This window comes from Chelonia mydas, chromosome 1 (assembly GCF_015237465.2).
Source record: "Chelonia mydas isolate rCheMyd1 chromosome 1, rCheMyd1.pri.v2, whole genome shotgun sequence".
In the NCBI taxonomy this organism is placed as follows: Eukaryota; Metazoa; Chordata; order Testudines; family Cheloniidae; genus Chelonia; species Chelonia mydas.
In genome coordinates this window covers 259,519,714-259,536,010 of record NC_057849.1, presented here as the reverse complement: position 1 = coordinate 259,536,010, position 16,297 = coordinate 259,519,714, and the positions used below count along the sequence as shown (strand labels likewise).

The 16,297-nt window shown below is 41.1% G+C and overlaps 1 protein-coding gene across 7 annotated transcripts in view; it reads left to right on the top strand.

Moving 5' to 3' along the window:
• The window catches only part of LOC102941729 (putative RNA-binding protein Luc7-like 2), a 59,308-nt gene that overhangs the window by 29,652 nt on the left and 13,359 nt on the right, over positions 1-16,297 (top strand). For 4 of the 7 annotated variants that reach the window (XR_005223036.2, XM_007064066.4, XM_027826455.3 and 1 more), the window contains 5 exons: positions 1,824-1,967; positions 6,860-7,036; positions 11,064-11,155; positions 12,475-12,504; positions 13,496-13,685. Coding sequence is in view for 6 of the 7 variants with exons in the window: in XM_007064066.4 (XP_007064128.2) it covers positions 1,824-1,967; positions 6,860-7,036; positions 11,064-11,155; positions 12,475-12,504; positions 13,496-13,685 (633 nt within the window). In the remaining variant the exon portion in view is untranslated. Of the gene's footprint in view, positions 1-1,823; positions 1,968-6,859; positions 7,037-11,063; positions 11,156-12,474; positions 12,505-13,495; positions 13,686-14,348; positions 14,365-16,297 lie in introns of all 7 variants that reach the window. The other 3 variants (XM_037883236.2, XM_043544562.1, XM_043544559.1) reach the window with 3 other exon arrangements.

Below are 16,297 nucleotides of genomic sequence, written 5' to 3'. Positions count from 1 at the left end.
GAATCTCTTCCTAAAATCATTGTTTCCCAAACTTTTTACTAAGGCGACCCACCCAACAGCATTTTGTCTCCTTTTTTATAAAACCCACCATTACATATATGCACCCTCAACCCTGGCTCCACAGCCCTAATCCTGTCCTGGTGCATGTGGGAGTTTAGAGCAGTGGTTCCCAAACTTTTAAGGGTCATGCTCCCCTTCACCACCACCCCGTGCCCCTCCCCCAACTGGACTGGGAGGGGGGAAAGGATGACATGGGTAAAGGGGCAGAGGCTGGGGGGTCATAGCTGGGGGTGGTGGGAATGGAGCTGCGGCCAAGGGCCAAGGCTGGGGGCAGGAGTGGAGACGCAGCCAGGCTGCAGTGGGGGCTGGCAGCTGCGTGTGGAGCTGCACCAAGGCTGGGGACGGGGCCAGGCACGGAGACGGGAACTGGGGACGGAGCAGAGCTGGGGCTGGCCTGTGCCCACTGCACCCCCTTCAATGTTCCTCCGCACCCTCCTATGGGGTGCACCCCACAATTTTGGGGACATCTGGTTTAGAGAGGGAGCCTGACCCATACCAACCCCACAGCAGCAACTCTTGTCCCACGGGGCTGGGCTTGGCTGTTTGTTCAAGCCGAGCCTGGCTCGCCAGATGTGAGTGGCCCTGCAGTCCTGTGTGTCAGGTTGCAACTCCCAAAGTGGGGAGCCAGGGCAGGAGCTGCCACTACAGAGTGAGTGCAGGGCAGGCTCGGCTCGTTCTCCAAGCCCTCCACTCCCCCATCCTGGTGCCTCCCCTCTGGGCCATAAGTGTATATTTGTCTAGGCAAAATATCCTAGAGGATATTGTGAAGGACAAGACTATAACACAGTTCAAAAAAGAACTAGATAACTTTTTGGAGGATAGGTCCATCAATGGCTATTAGCCAGGATGGGCAGGGATTGTGTCCCTATGGGGCACTGGGCATTGGCCACTGTTGGAAGACAGGATACTGAGCTAGATGTGGCCTTCTTATGTTCTTAGGCCAGGGCCCGGTGATCTGGCCGTGGACATAACTCCTCTAATACCTTTCTGCAACCCACTCATTGGTTAGGACTCATTGTTTGGGAAACACTGCCTGAAAGGAGAAGGAAAAACAGGAAGACGACTAGTCATCCACTTCTCCTTCAGGAAACTTCAGTCTCTGTGGTGGAGCATGCCATGAAAAAGTGATAACTCCATTTTTGTCCCGAATCTCAGCAGCTGAGAGAGCTTAGAGGTTCATGATGTCTCATCTAGTTTTTGTAACTGAAAAATTCAAGTCTCCTTCCAGTGAGTGCATGCACATGTTTGGAGGAATGGTTATATTAAAATATTAATTCTGCAAACCTATTTATTGGATAGAGAGCAATGACTTTACAATTTTTGTATTGTTCAGGATTTCTAAACAAATTTATGGTCTCGAAGGGGAGCATAACCAGAGACCAAGCAAGGAGAGTGCAGATAGCCCTTTCAGCAGCCTTGAGAGTCTTGCATCATAACAGTTACCATCATAAAAATCCCAGACACAGCTGCAGAAATGTCCTAACTTGCAAATTTAATAACTTGTGAATATCCAGGGTGGATTTCCTACTCTGGAGTATACGTGTTGGAGAATACAGGGTGGGTGGGGCCTACACTACTTGTTCAGATACAAATATCTCTGATCCACATGTATGTCCATTGACTTAGCCTTAAAGAGTTTATTTTATATATCAATGACTTCTGGATATTAATCCCAACAAGCATATTCTAGCTTCTCTGAGAAAAATCCAAACCTGAAACACACGAAAACCTGCCAGTATTGAGCTCCCCCTTGTTTTTCCAAGGCTGAACGAGTTCATGAATTGAATGAAGAAATTGGGAAGCTATTGGCCAAAGTAGAACAGCTGGGAGCTGATGGAAATGTGGAGGAGTCCCAGAAAGTAATGGATGAAGTGGAGAAAGCCAGGGCAAAGAAGAGAGAAGCAGAGGTAATTTGTTGTCTTTACATCTGTGAATTCATTGACAGTTCATTCCAGATGGTCCTTATGAGAGGAGACCAGATCTTCTTAAACCATATTTCTCTGAATAATTTGGTTTAGAATGCTCAGCATGTATTGAAAGATTTTAAACTGTTTGTATTATTTGTATTTCCAAAATGGAAATGGCTGAGTGTATCTTTGACTTGAACTTTTATGTAAAAGGGTTTTTCCTTCCAAAAGTCTATTTTGTCACCTACATTTTTTGAATGCGCAAAAATAATAACTTAAAATTTATCAGCAGCTATGTACTATACAATTGTTATCAATCAGCAGCACATCCTTAATTTTGATTCAGGGATTGAGGCAATCAATTGTAAACAGAGTGGATTTGATTTAATCAAATCAAATTGATTTAAATCACTAGTTAGGAAGACTTGATTTAATCATGGATTTCTACATAAAACTTTGGTTGTTATAACCCTAATACATATTCTTCACAACTCAGAGATAGATGTAGGTTTTATTTTTAGAAGGTACACACTATACGTTTTTAAAGTGATTTATTTTGAAAACTTTTCAGATTAGTTTACCACTATACCAGAAAATGAATGATTGTTTGGTTATTTCATTTACCAAAGGTAATTGAAGCAGATATTTATGAAGTCAGTGGGAGGTGAACTATCTCCAATTCAACAGGTTAATCATTAATATTTGGAGGATTCACCAGACAGACATTTAAATTGTTTTATTTAACTAAAACAACAAGGTTATGTATTCTGGATGTTTTTCTTCAACAGCAAACATATAATATTTTAACAAAACAAGCATATGATTTTTTGATTTTAGTTAAACATTCAAGTTTTTTAAAATGAGGTTTGTTTTTGTTTAAATTGTTTAACTAAAATAGTTAAGTGAAATATTAAAAATAAATAAATCGACTGTCAGCCAGGTCAACATGAGAAAGTTAAAATATTGACTTCTACAGCTAACACAGTTGTCTTCACCTTCATTTTCCTGTTTGTTCATAATCTGGAGAAGAAAAACAAGCTTTCCTGCTTTTTCAGGTCCCAAAACAATGTCTCAGTTTGGAATGAATTACTCCAAAGGAAGAAAATACTCTTTTAACAGCAGTAGCTTCTTCTGCAGGTGTAGAAAGTGAGATGATCATTTCAGCAGTCTCTGAATCCAAGTGCTTAAGTGACTTCCACCGGTTCACTGGTGTGACTTTCTTTAAAACATCATCAACAAACATATATTTCTTGAATGGTTCACCCTTAGCCCTGAAGTTTATTATAGTTGGCATTATGGAGGGATGATTGTTGGATGTCCATGTCATAGCCAACTCCTTTTCTTCAGCAGTTAAGGTTTGACCCTGGTACTGAGTATTGAGAATATTTGCAAGAAAATGAGCTGGAAATAGTGTCTGACCCATTCGTTTTTTTTTTGTTTGTTTGTTTTTTTAATGCTTGTAATTTAACTCTCTCATTGCATATTTCTCTTTTTAAGATCTCACTCAGTTCTTTCAAAATTTCAACAGCATCAGCAATAAAACAGCTATTTCCCTGCATTTTGTTCAAGGCTACAGAAATAGGCTTCAGGGTACTCAGCATGTGCTCCACATTTCTCTTAAGCCCAATGTTGAGAACTTTGGCTGTGACAATGCCATCTATTTTTTCACGATTTTGTTCACAAACTGTCATCAGATTAGGTCAGTTCTTGATATAGTGCTCAAAACAGTCCACTACTGAGTTCCATCGCCCATCTTGTGGGAGAGTTAGCTTGGTTCCCTTCACTTTTTTCAGAGCAGCTGCTGCAAAGTGGTGGTTACGGAAGTATTTTGCAATTTCAGCAACATTAGCCTTTATTTCTGGAACACTGAAGTCTTTGGTTAGGAGGTGCATGAAATGAGCACTGCAACTGTATGTTATTAGCTTGGGACTCTCTTCTAAAATTCTTCTCAACTTGGATACATTTGCAGCGTTGTCTGTGACCAAGCTACGTACTAGACATTTGCATTTTTTTTCAGTTTGTTCTAGCTTTTACTGCTACTTCTTGTAAGTATTCTGCTATGTGTGCATTTCCTGATGTATCAGTTGCTTCTGTAAGGAAGACATTCCCTTCTGTTGTCTCACAAGCACATACAACAGGATCATTGTGGACATTGCTTCCCACCCATCAAGACTCAGGTTAACAATTTCACTCTCTAGACCTTTTGTACAATTTCTCTTTCATACGCTTTATCCAGCAATTTGCCTGCGACATCTGTTCTGTCGGGTGGACTGTATCCTGGTCTGAATGACTGAACCATGTTAATGAAATGTGGGTTCTCAATCATACGGAAAGGAGAGTTTGTTGCATAAATAAACGGGGCAATTTTTTCATCAATTACCTCTTTCTGTAATCTGCTGGTTCTTATCAAAAACTTATCTGTGGTTGTTTCTGGATGACGGAGATTTTCTTTTATTTTTGCTTCAGGTGATATACTGTGGCTATGTGACACACATGATGTGACTGAAACACTATCATTGGCAGATAATTCTTAAACTATAGAAAATGATGGTGAACTTTGAAGGTGGATAATCTTCAGAATCCTGTATGTTGAGGATGGATTCTCCTAAACAAAATAAGTCAATGTAGTTATTTAATTATTATTACCATACCGCTCATTGCATTCACTGACACTCAGTACTACTGTAAAGGTGAAATTGTAAAAGGAGGATCTGCCTGTTTCAGCTATTTATTTTTTATCACAACTGCATCTAAAATGATAGTACCATAGAGTAACAACTGTATTTTTTTACTCAAACGTGAGAATTCAAGAATAGTCCAGAAGGAAGACAGGCAGTCCTTAAGAAAGAAGTATGAAATAAAAAAGTGTACCAACCTGAAGATCCTGCATGTTCAGACATGTTCCTTTCATCATCTTCAATGCAGCTCCCTCCTGAGAAGGAACACTTCTCATGATGTTGTTTCATTCGGGCAACCAGGCCTTGCGTTTCTTTGTTGCACTGTTTGCCTGTCTTACCCACAGGTAGAGGAACTTAATTAAATTATTCCCAAACTTGGTCTCTCTCACGGCCTGCTGCCATTATAGGTTTTCCCTTCTAGTGAGAGAATGGTATGGTAGATGTCAAATCAATGAAGGCTACAGTCAGAAAGACCTCAAGACTTCTGGAATATGCTGCTCAAACAGTTTCACTTTTGTTTCTGCTGCTTGTCCCTCCCTTCTCACATCTATTTCCAGACTTCTTCTTGTCCAGATCTATTCCACCCCCAACAGTCTTCTATTCATTGAACTTTTTGAAACTTTGCACTTTTAGAGAGAGGTTAGGGATTGACTCTGTGTACACAAATTTGCAGAGGGACAGTAGGGTTGAGGACTGTTATCTCTCACCTCTACATATTTATTTATTTAAAACCATTTTTGCTGTTAACAAGCATGTTATCTCTGGAGATTCAAATGCAGTTTCAGAACTGCAAAACTAAGCATTTCTGATGGTATCTTCTAGACTGAGCACTGAGTCCAATTGGGTAGATAGAAAGATTAATCTAAATCTATACAGAAGCCCCTGGAACCCCATAAGATTGGGTCCCTAATCCATGAACTATTGGAACTCATTTACAAAACTTTTCTTAAACATTACATGAATATATTGTCTCGTACTATAGAATTAGAATTTATAGTCCCTATTCCATGGTGAGATATCTTTGAGCTATAATGTATCTTAATTAAAACTATCTTTAGATAGGTTTTTCCCTCAAAAAGCTTTTTTATCAAAAAAAGTCCGAATTAAATAAAAAAAAAAATTTTTTTTCATTGTTGATTTTTCTTCACCCTGATTGTAAAGCTAACTTTGCTACAGAGTTAGATGGCCTAAATATATCAGAGTATTTTCACCGCTATTCTGTAACTGTTCAGTCCATTGGGGTCTCTGTTGGTGTTTCCACATTTTTTTTAAGGTAATCCTACACTATTTCAAGTGTATTTATTTCCACAGATAAGGCTTTTACTTAAGTTGAGCTACGTTGGTATGTTTAGTTTCTATGGACGGTGTATTTGGTTCTACAGTTGTTAAGACCAGTTGGTGTCATGGCGAGAGCTGGTAAGAAGACTAGTTTTCAGCCTTATGCATCATAAGCTACACTGAGCGAGACTTTTTCAAAGGTGTAACTCTAACAAGACAAACCAGTTTTCACTGGAGCTCTCAAAAGACTCTGTTCACTGAGAGCTATTTCCATGTCCTATTTCTCTTTCTAGCTGAGTCTTTTTGATGCTTGAGCAACTTAAAATAACTGTTTAAAAAAAAAAAAATTCAGAGGATTGTGTGGCTTTGTTCCTTCTCCCAGCTGTCCTCATATACTCAAATGGCCAAACACATTTTGCTCAATTAAAAATAACTCTTCAGTAGAGATCAATGCTGGAAAGATGATTTTTCAGGATAGCATTTTAAATAGATTCACTATGGAAGCCACTGTGCAATCTTCATAGATATGGTGCTCACTGCTAATATTTACCAGCTACGTTGAACTCTCAAAAATTGTCAGGCTCCTCCAAAGTAACCTGCTGTGGAGCAGAGATTAAAGAACAGGTCTGTTTTCCTTTGTCTTTATTTGGAAAGCAAAATGAATTGTCCATGGCCCTTTTTTTTGTAGTTAGTGTCCAGATAATGTTATGTTTAAAAATAATGACACTTCTTTGTATTTTAATGGAGACATTTGATTTATACCTTACATGGATAAAATTAATAGTAAAACAGGTCTAATATAGTATGCTGAATTACTTTGACTCTTAATTGGCAGGTATAACCCTTTATGTATGTTGCTTCTGGCAGGACGTTCTTGTGTTCATATTTTCACATATTGAAGAGTAAGAAGCTCTCAAAATGTATCTTCCCCCCCAGGAAGTGTACAGGAATTCAATGCCTGCCTCCAGCTTTCAGCAGCAGAAGCTCCGTGTTTGTGAAGTGTGTTCTGCCTACCTTGGTCTTCATGATAACGACCGACGACTTGCTGACCACTTTGGAGGAAAACTGCACTTAGGGTTTATTGAAATAAGGGAGAAACTTGAGGAGCTCAGGGTAAATCAGTCTTACTTATTTTTTCTTTCTCTTTTACTGACGACTTAATCACATATGAGAAGATCTTAGAGGAAACTTTCTATTGTGTGTGAATTTATTTGTTCATCTTGTAAATTTAAAACTTTTGAGGCAGGCCCATATTAAAAATTGGTTGAATGGTAAGTTAAAGATAATGATAGGACAGTTTTATATGAAATGATCTCTTGGTATGGTGAGTTCATTTGAACAACCTGCATTTTAATATAGCCAAAGGCAAGATCATAATCTCTGAACAAAGAACGTAGGTCACACTTACAGAAGAGGGAACTGTATCCTGGAATGCACTGACTCTGAAAAGGACTTGATGGTCATGTTGGATAACGACCTGAACATGAGTTCTCAGTATGATGCTATGGCTACGAGGGGTAATGCGATTCTTGGATGTACAAGCAGGGGGAATATTGAGTAGGAATAGAGGTGGTATTTCTTCAGTGTTCAATGTGAACAGGACCATTACTGGAATGTGGTGTCCATGCTTCGAAAAGGATGTTGAAAAATTGGACATGATCCAGAAAAGATTTACAAGAATGACTAAAGGTCTGGAAACCCTTCCTTACAGTGAGAAATGAAAGAAGCTCTGTCTATATAACATATCCAAGCAAAGGTTAATAGGTGATTTGAGCACTCTGTAAAAGTAGCTACGTGGGGAGGGAGAAGTTGGTAGTAGATGGCTCTTCAATTTAGCAGACAAAGGCATAACAAGATCCAATGCCTGCAAGTTGACGATAGATAAATTCAAACTAGAAATATGATGCAAATTTTTAACAGTAGCTTAACCATTGAAATAACTTACCTTGGGATGTGGTGATTTCTCCATCACTTGAAACCTTAAGATTGAATTAAATGGCAAAAACTTTAACACAGTTAAGGTTTCCTGGTGATAGCCCATGACCTTCAGAAAATTAAAACTTCTGAAAATTAGGAAATAGAGTTAAGGTAAAAGCCCCACACAACCTTCTCCCTCTTTTAGTGGTGCCCCATAACACACATGTTCGCTCTTTGCCTTTTTATTGTAATGTCAGGTTCTACCTGCACTTGCACTATATTCAAACAGAAAACTGTGCTTTCCTCAACACGTCATTCAATCCATAGACTGCTCTCATATCCCACCTCACTACTGACAGTATCTGTTGGAAGAAGGCCTCAGTGTCCTGCTACTGACACAACCTACATAATTCTTGTATTGAAATGGTGTGGACTGGAACCCCAAGGTACTCATGTGCGCCTCTTTTCTTTGATAATGCACATGGGGGGGGGACTCAGACACAGATCTCATATGACAATCACAGCTCTTTCAAGCTGCTTCAGTTTATTCCTTCACCATTCAAAACAGCTATAACTAACACAATGAATGCAGCTGGAGTGCATGCAGATAATTCCCAGTGGCATTTGTCAGTTCAAAGGAAGTGCAGAGGTAAGGTTGCATGGGCATGTACCTTGACTATTTCCTGGTTTTCAGAAGCTTGATTTTGTAGAACTCAACATTCTGGAAGGGCTTGAGCTATCATGCAATCTTAACTGTGTCTTTTGCCATTTAATTTCCTAGCTTTTTAAAAAAAGAAATGTATATTGGTAAGAGTTTGTGGTCATTTAGGCAGTTGTAATTCTCACCGAGGTTTGCAGTTGATATATTGTTGTGGCTAAGTAGTAATAAAAGACCTAGCTTTTATATAGTGCTTTTAATCAGTAGTTCTTAAAGAACTTTTATATTGTTATGCCCATTTTACACATGGTAACCTGAGGTGAAGTGACTTGCCCAAGGTCACCCAACAGGCCAGTGGCAGAGTTAGGAATAGTCCTAGTCCAGTGGTCTTTCCACTAGGCCACACAATTGCTCTATGGTTCCTAACTGCTCCTATGCATATTTTGTTATGGTGAAATCAAGAAAATGGTCATGCTTTGAAATGTTTGCAATGTGTAGTTGCTAACTGGGCCAATGAGAGAAATCTCTTTCACAGTCTATATCCCAAACCCTTGACAGTTTTATTACATGGTTGTTAAAGTAACTTGAGTATGCAAGAGAAGACTGGTGGGTCTGTCTCCTTCTCCCTCCTGCCCCACCGTTCCCCACAACATGTAACACCTCCACCACCACCATTTCCAGCTCCCCTTCCTCTTCCCATTCCGTCAAGCCATTAGTTCACACTGTAGAAGCTTTTAACATGTAAGAAATTGCTTCCTGCTGTCTCCTGTCCTGTGCTGCTACGTATACTTATTCCAGACAGCAGCTTACTGGAGGGATGCACACTACCTTGACTAAGTAGCCCAAGGTGGGCACTGAGCTGGCTTCCCCTCTCCCATCTGGGATTCCTGCTTCTGGTTCAGCCAGGCTTCTCCACCCATGCCCCAGGGCCATCCAGTCTGCATTTCTTCCAAAGCAGGCCAGTCCCCTCACCCACATAGGGGTAATATGTATCTTAACTATTCATTTTCTGGATTTCAGATGTTTAAATTTTTGTTACTTTCAGTCTCCCTACCCCAGATTCCATCTCAGATGGAAAGTCGGGAAGAGGGGCCCAGACACCTCAAGAGGAGCACAGTCCCCCAGATTTCAGAACACACAACAGGAAGGGAGAGGGGCGGGGCTCCCCGAGATCCCAGCACACACACAGAATGGGAGAATTCAGAGCTGACAAGCCCTCACACCACCTCTAAACTCCCAACTTTGTCTGCTCTCCCTGCTCTGCTAATATGTCTTTTCTAAATGAGTCTCTAGCCTAACTAGAAATTGTGGGCTTGATGCAAGAAATACTGAGTAAAATTCTGTGTCCTGTATTATGCAGTTGGTAGGACTATGTTATCATAATGGTCCTTTCTGGCCTTAAAAATTATCTGTGAATTATGGTTTTGAAATTCAGTGAGATATGTAAGCATGTGCTTAAGGTCCATTAACTTCAATAGGAGTTAAGCACAAGTTTTCCTGAATTGGAGTCCAAATGCAGAAAATGCTTCTGTTAGGATAGTGAGTAAAAGTGCTAGTGGACCCAGAATGTTGTTTTGTGTGGTTATGTGCGATATTTATGAGAAGGCATTAATGCAAATAGCTCCCTGGAACAAGAATAGTTATTAAAAATAATTACAAGTAAATTGTCATTGTTGTACAAGGAATTACTTGACATCAAAACTATAAGAAATTGAATACTCAGCTATTACCACCAACTGAAAAAAATTGTCCATGGATAATTATTCCAAATTCCTAAAGTAAACTGTATTATGTAATCTTTGAAGTACGTCACTTACAAAAAAAAAGATAACTGTCCTCCTTCCTCAGACTCTCCTCAGAGGTATAATCAAGATGGTCTGGGACAATTCCACAATTCAGAAGACCTTTATAAAGAGATGAATCTCTTGCATTATGCCCAGAAGGTGGAAAGACTTGGGGGCTTTTCCTAATGTCCAGTTCCAGTGTGTTCCACATCTAAGGGCCCTCTGCTCAGGGTGCCCTGCCCTAGCTGTAGTGAATTCAACCTACATACTACTAGCTGAAGCATCCTTTCTCTGATTGTAACTGTCATGTTCACAGTGTGGAGAGAAGTAGCCTCCAAACCAGGGTCTTTGATGCAGACTAAGACCTTATTTATCTTCCAGTGCAAACAAAGGAAGCTCATTAAATTTCTAGCTCTATTCATTCTGATTTACCACCCACTGGCCAGAGTATGATAGAATTAGTATGGAAACTCTCATGTTGAAATCCCACTGCTTCTGACCCACTGCTTTTGAACTCCCTTCCATGCGAAACTTTGAATTAGTATAGTTCTACCTCCTTCAGGTCTTGATATTAATACCATCTCTTCTCTGTAGCTCTCTTGTAATAATGGCCACTTCCTAAACAAAGTAAATAAGGCAAATATGATGCTGAGAGAATGAGAAGAGAGGGGATAATATACGTGCACAGAAAGTGGGGAAGAACCAACTGTTAACTGTTTTATATGATTTTATATGACCTTTCAGCTGAAGTGATGTATTGAAAATGTCCCTTTGTTTTTAGAGGGTTGTGGCTGATAAACAGGAAAAACGAAATCAGGAACGCCTGAAACGCAGAGAAGAGAGGGAGAAAGAAGAAAGGGAGAAGCTAAGGAGGTAGAGATCTGCTCTGTTTTTGACAGCATACATTTAATAGTCATTTTAGAATCTCTGTAATACTGAATTTTCTTGCATGTTTGTGGTTGTGTATGTATGCTTGGTGGCAGAACAGGCTGCATTTGCTGAAAATTCTACATAAATTGAAAGTAATTTGCTATTTGACTACTTTTCTCAAGCATATAACGCCTTGTTTCTGGTGGAATACTTTTTCTATATAAGTAATGGATACAACTGGGTGAATATACACATGATCAAATACTGACTTTTCAGTGTGATTTCAGACATGTAATTTTCTCTGAGAGTTAACAAGTAGATTATACATTAGGTGTCTTTTAGGGAAAATACTTTCCAATCTATCTATGCAGGGTATCTGAAATTATCAAATTAGACCTAAAAAAGAGGTGAATATATGATTGGCAGTTTTGGAGCAGTCCTGAATCTTCTCCATGAAATACGCAATCACTGTTTCTAGGAATTCACATGCAGACTTGTTTAAACTGCTGTTTGCATGCATTTTGTTGTGGCCTCAAGAAGTCCACAATGACTTTCGACAGCAATGTTGATGAGCTCACATCTCAGCTGTGAAATCCCCCATAAAATCAGGTGTTCTGTGCATCAGAAGAACAGAGAGACAGTATTTTCCTTAACCTTCTAAGGTTTTCATGAAAAACAAGAAAGAGTTTAAATAAAATAGGGAATTTTTGTGGCATGCTATAGCCAGAAAGAAAAGAGAAGCAGCATTTAAACAGTCAGATCAATGTAGTATTGGGAAATCTTCCTCTAAAAAGACTGTAACTCACATTTTAAAAGGGCCTTTATCGTAACTGTTTTTTGTAGAATAAGAAATGTAATAGTAAGTCGGGGTCGGCAACCTTCGACATGCGGTTCATCAGGATAATCTGGTGGCAGGCCGCGAGACATTTTGTTTACGTTGACCGTCCGCAGGCACGGGACCCCTGCAGCTCCCAATGGCTGTGGTTCGCTGTTCCCGGCCAATGGCAGCCGCAGGAAGCAGCGGCCAGCACATCCCTGTGGCCTGCCATGCTGGCCGCTGCTTCCTGCAGCTCCCATTGGCCGGGAACGGCGAACCGCAGCCATTGGGAGCTGCGGGGGGCTGTGCCTGCGGACGGTCAACGTAAACAAAATGTCTCACGGCCCGCCAGCAGATTACCCTGATGGGCCGTGTGCCAAAGATTGCCAACCCCTGTGGTAAGTAATCAGTTCCTTTAGCTTGTTCTCTTTGTAATATTCTGCATTTTCGAATTGTGAATCTGTTTGTATAACAAAAGCTGATCACCATTTTCCATTTGTTTCAGGTCCAGATCCCATAGCAAGAATCCCAGAAGGTATGTAATCTGCAGGAAAGGGGTACTAGTAGTGAAGCCAGGCTTTTAAAAGCTAGAACCTTTATAAATTTCATTGTCAAGCATTACTAGACTGCAGTGTCCTTGTTTAGCACCAAAGCAGCATAGAGGATGGCCGTTCTCAACAGATTTATACTGCACTGATCACTATGGTATTGGACTGCGTATGCACATGTGTTCGCCCATGGCGAACACGATGTTTTTTTCCGCCTCTGATAGTAGTTAGAACATGTTGAAAGGCTTGCATCTGTGACTGCTTGCAAGCTGATGGTCCAGGTCCTTTAGCTTAAGCAATAGACACTTGTCCTTTTAGACCCAGAGGTCCCAGGTTCAGTATCCACAGATGACCCGTCCAGAGGTGTCAGTACTTAGGCAATGCACCTTGCCTCTTAAGCTTCAGTTGGAAGCCACTAGTTTGCATTGCCGTCCTTTCAATAGGAAAGAATTTGTAATAATAAACCTTCAGGGGTTTGAGAGCCTGCAAATATAGTCTTGTGTTAGTGGTCCTAAACCAGAATATAGCTCGTTTTAAAACTTCAGTGATAGCTGGTGCATATCATGTCGTAAATAGAAGGCTTCATAGACAGAACTGCAACATAAAGCACCTACCCAAAGGCTCATTGTCACAGCATCTTCCATAACATCAACATTCTGTAACTTTATCTGTTTGTTAAATAGACTCTGTCAAATAAGCACTTTGATTTCTTTGAAAGGTAGTGGCAAATGGCCAAACATACAGAGTCTTCCCTTCATCTGCTCTAAATTTGGTTGGACTTGTCAGAGGGGAATTTGGAGGATTCCCTCATCACTTTCCTCCTTCGGGCCAGTCTCTCTGAGAAATGCATAATAGCTGTGATAATTGGAAACTGATCTCTGTACAGACCCAATACTGTGTACAGAGCACTAAATATTGGTATATTGGTAGAGCAGCTGACTGCCTCATTCACCGTAAATCCTTTCTTTCTGTTTCCAGATCTAGGTCTCGAGATCGCCGCAGACATCGATCTCGCTCTGCCTCCCGGGAGCGAAAGAGAAGAACTCGCTCCAAATCCCGTGAGAAACGCCACCGTCACAGGTCTCGCTCCAGCAGTCGCAGCAGGAGCCGCAGCCATCAGAGAAGCAGGCATAGTTCCAGGGACAGGAGCAGAGAGCGCAAAAAAACGGTAAATGTTGGCCTCCTGAGAGAAGTCGTTTCCCTTCCCTGAAACCAGAAAACAGTTGTAACTGTTTCCAGAAACTATGGCTAGAAATGTAATTGTTTACCAAGAACACTTAGTAATTTTAAACACCTTGTGGGGCATTTCCAGATTTTAGTCATTGTTTTAGCATGAGCAGTGATACAGAAACAGGGTTACCTTTTTGTTTGTTTGGGGGAGGGAGGGAGGGAAGGAACTGCTGTGACAAAGTGCAACATATTTGTCAAATTGTGAACCCCGTGCTGTGCTGTGAGTGAAAATAAGCCTGAATGTTCCTGAAGATAACCTATTGGTTAAGGTGTTCGATATCTCATTGAAGGACTGTTGCTGAGAGCCATTTGTTGTGATTATTTGTATTACTGTAGCATCTCTGAGCTCTAGTTGTGGACTAGGAGCCCATTGTGCTAGGTATTGTCGAAACACAGATCCAAAAAAAACCCAGTTTCTGCCTCAGAGAGCTTACAGTCTGGTATACGACAAGAGACAACAGATGGATACAGACAGACAAGAGTACAAGGAAGCAGTGAGACAGTATTGGTCAGCTTGATAAGCAGTGGTCTCAGCACAAGAGCAGCCAAACCATTGTTAGGTTTTTTTGTAGGCATCATGGCAAAGCAGTGCCTTGAGGAGGGTCTGGAAGGAGGAAGTTTATGGGGAGCTTCTCCCAAACGTGTGGTTGAAAGCACAAAGATGCCTATTAGAAAATTTAACAACTAGGTGAAGGAGGCTGGCATCTTGGGCCACTTGTAGGTGAGGATCAGCATCTTGTTCTCTAATGAGAGATGATAGGTATGTGGGAATAGGCTATCCTTAAAAGTGAACACAAGCAACTTATGTATGTTGTGGTAGAAAAAGGGGAGCCAGCGGAGGGTTGCAAAGAATGTGGTCTAAGCAACAGGCTAGGAAAACAATCTTTGCAGCAGTATTCTGAATAGATAATCAGGCAAAACTGCATTGTCAAGAGTAGAGAATGATGTTGCAATAATTGGGACAAAGATGAGATCTTGGATGAGAGTTTGAGCTGTGTGGATGAATCAGGCAATATTTTAGATGTTATGCACAAAGAATCTGCAACACTTAGACTTGGCCTAGATGTAAGGACCTAAAGAGAGGTCTGAATGAAAAATGATACCCAGGTTATAGGCCTGAGTGACAGGCAGGATTGTGGTGGTGTCCACAGAGATCAAGAAAGGCAGTGGGGAAGTCTTGGTGAGAAGAAAATTAGGAGTTTTGTTTCAGCTATGTTGTGTTTGAGCTGACAGCTAGACATGCTCAAGAAGATGTCAGAGAGACCAGATTAGATTGTAGTTTGCATAGAAGGAGATAGGTCTGGAATAGAGAGGTAGATCTGTAAATCATCAGCATCATGATAGTAGTTGAATTTGTTTGCAAATGAGATTACACAAAGATAAAGTGTAGAGGGAGAAGAGAGGGTACAAAGCACAGAGCCCTGTGTAATCTTCACAGAAAGTTGGGGGAGGGGGGAATGAGGAAGATCTGATGTATATGTTGAAGTAGTAGTTAGAGGTGTAGAAGAGGCGTATCAGAGAGAGAGTTATGGAAGCTAAGGGAGGGCATGATTTCAAGAAGTGAAGTGTGGTCAGTGTTGTCACAGAAGGCTGGCAGGTCAAGCAGGAGGATGGAGTACTGGTTCTGAGCTTTAGGAGGAAAAAGTCATGAGAGATTGGCTAGAGTGGTTTCAGTGGAGTGCAGCGGATAGAAACCAGATCAGAGAAAGTATAGGACTGAATTGGACAAGAGGCACTCCAGACAGAAATTATAGACCATGTGTCCAAATAGCTTAGAGATGAAAGGGAAAAAGGCGTGATAGTTGAAGAGGCAAGTGGAATTAAGGGCGGTGTTTTTAATATGTCAAAGACTAAAGTATGCTTGTATTGTGAGGAGACTGAGTAAGAGGAGAGCCAGAGGTTGAGGGGGGAAAAAGTAAGGAAAGGCATAAGAGTGGGCATGAGTGAGATAAGGGTGTGGGATGGGATCACAGTGACAAGTGGAAAGGTTACAGGAGGAGAGCAGACTAGAAACTTCTGTGACAGGGGAAGGAGATGAGAAGTGTAGTACAGGAAAGGGAAGCCAAGGTAAAAGGAGGGGGAAGTTCATATGCTGTATCTTGTCAGTTTTCTCTTGAGAGAAATCTAAGATCCTGTGCGGGGAGGGAGGTAGAGGCAGGAGGAGGGGAGGTTTTGAGGAGTCAGTCAAAGTTGGCAAAAAGATGGCTGGGGTTCTGGGTGTAGGATTCAATTAATGTGGAGAAGTGGAGTTGCTTAGTAAGGGAACTGGCAGAACTGAAGGAGATAAGAATGAATTTGTAGCAGAGGAAGTCAGCCTGGTCACAGAATTTCCTCCAGGGATGTTCTGCGGTGTGAGAGCAGGAGCTGAGGAATTGGATGTCAGGGTGAGGCATGGCTGTGGATTGGCAGGGCGGACCTTGTAATGGGAGGGGAAGGCAAAAGAGGAGAGGGTGGGGAAGTGTGAAGCAAGGAGCTAATCAAACACCTCAGTAGAAGAAAGACAGGAAGGAGAAGGCTAAGAAGACACAACTGATCAACACTGATGGATTG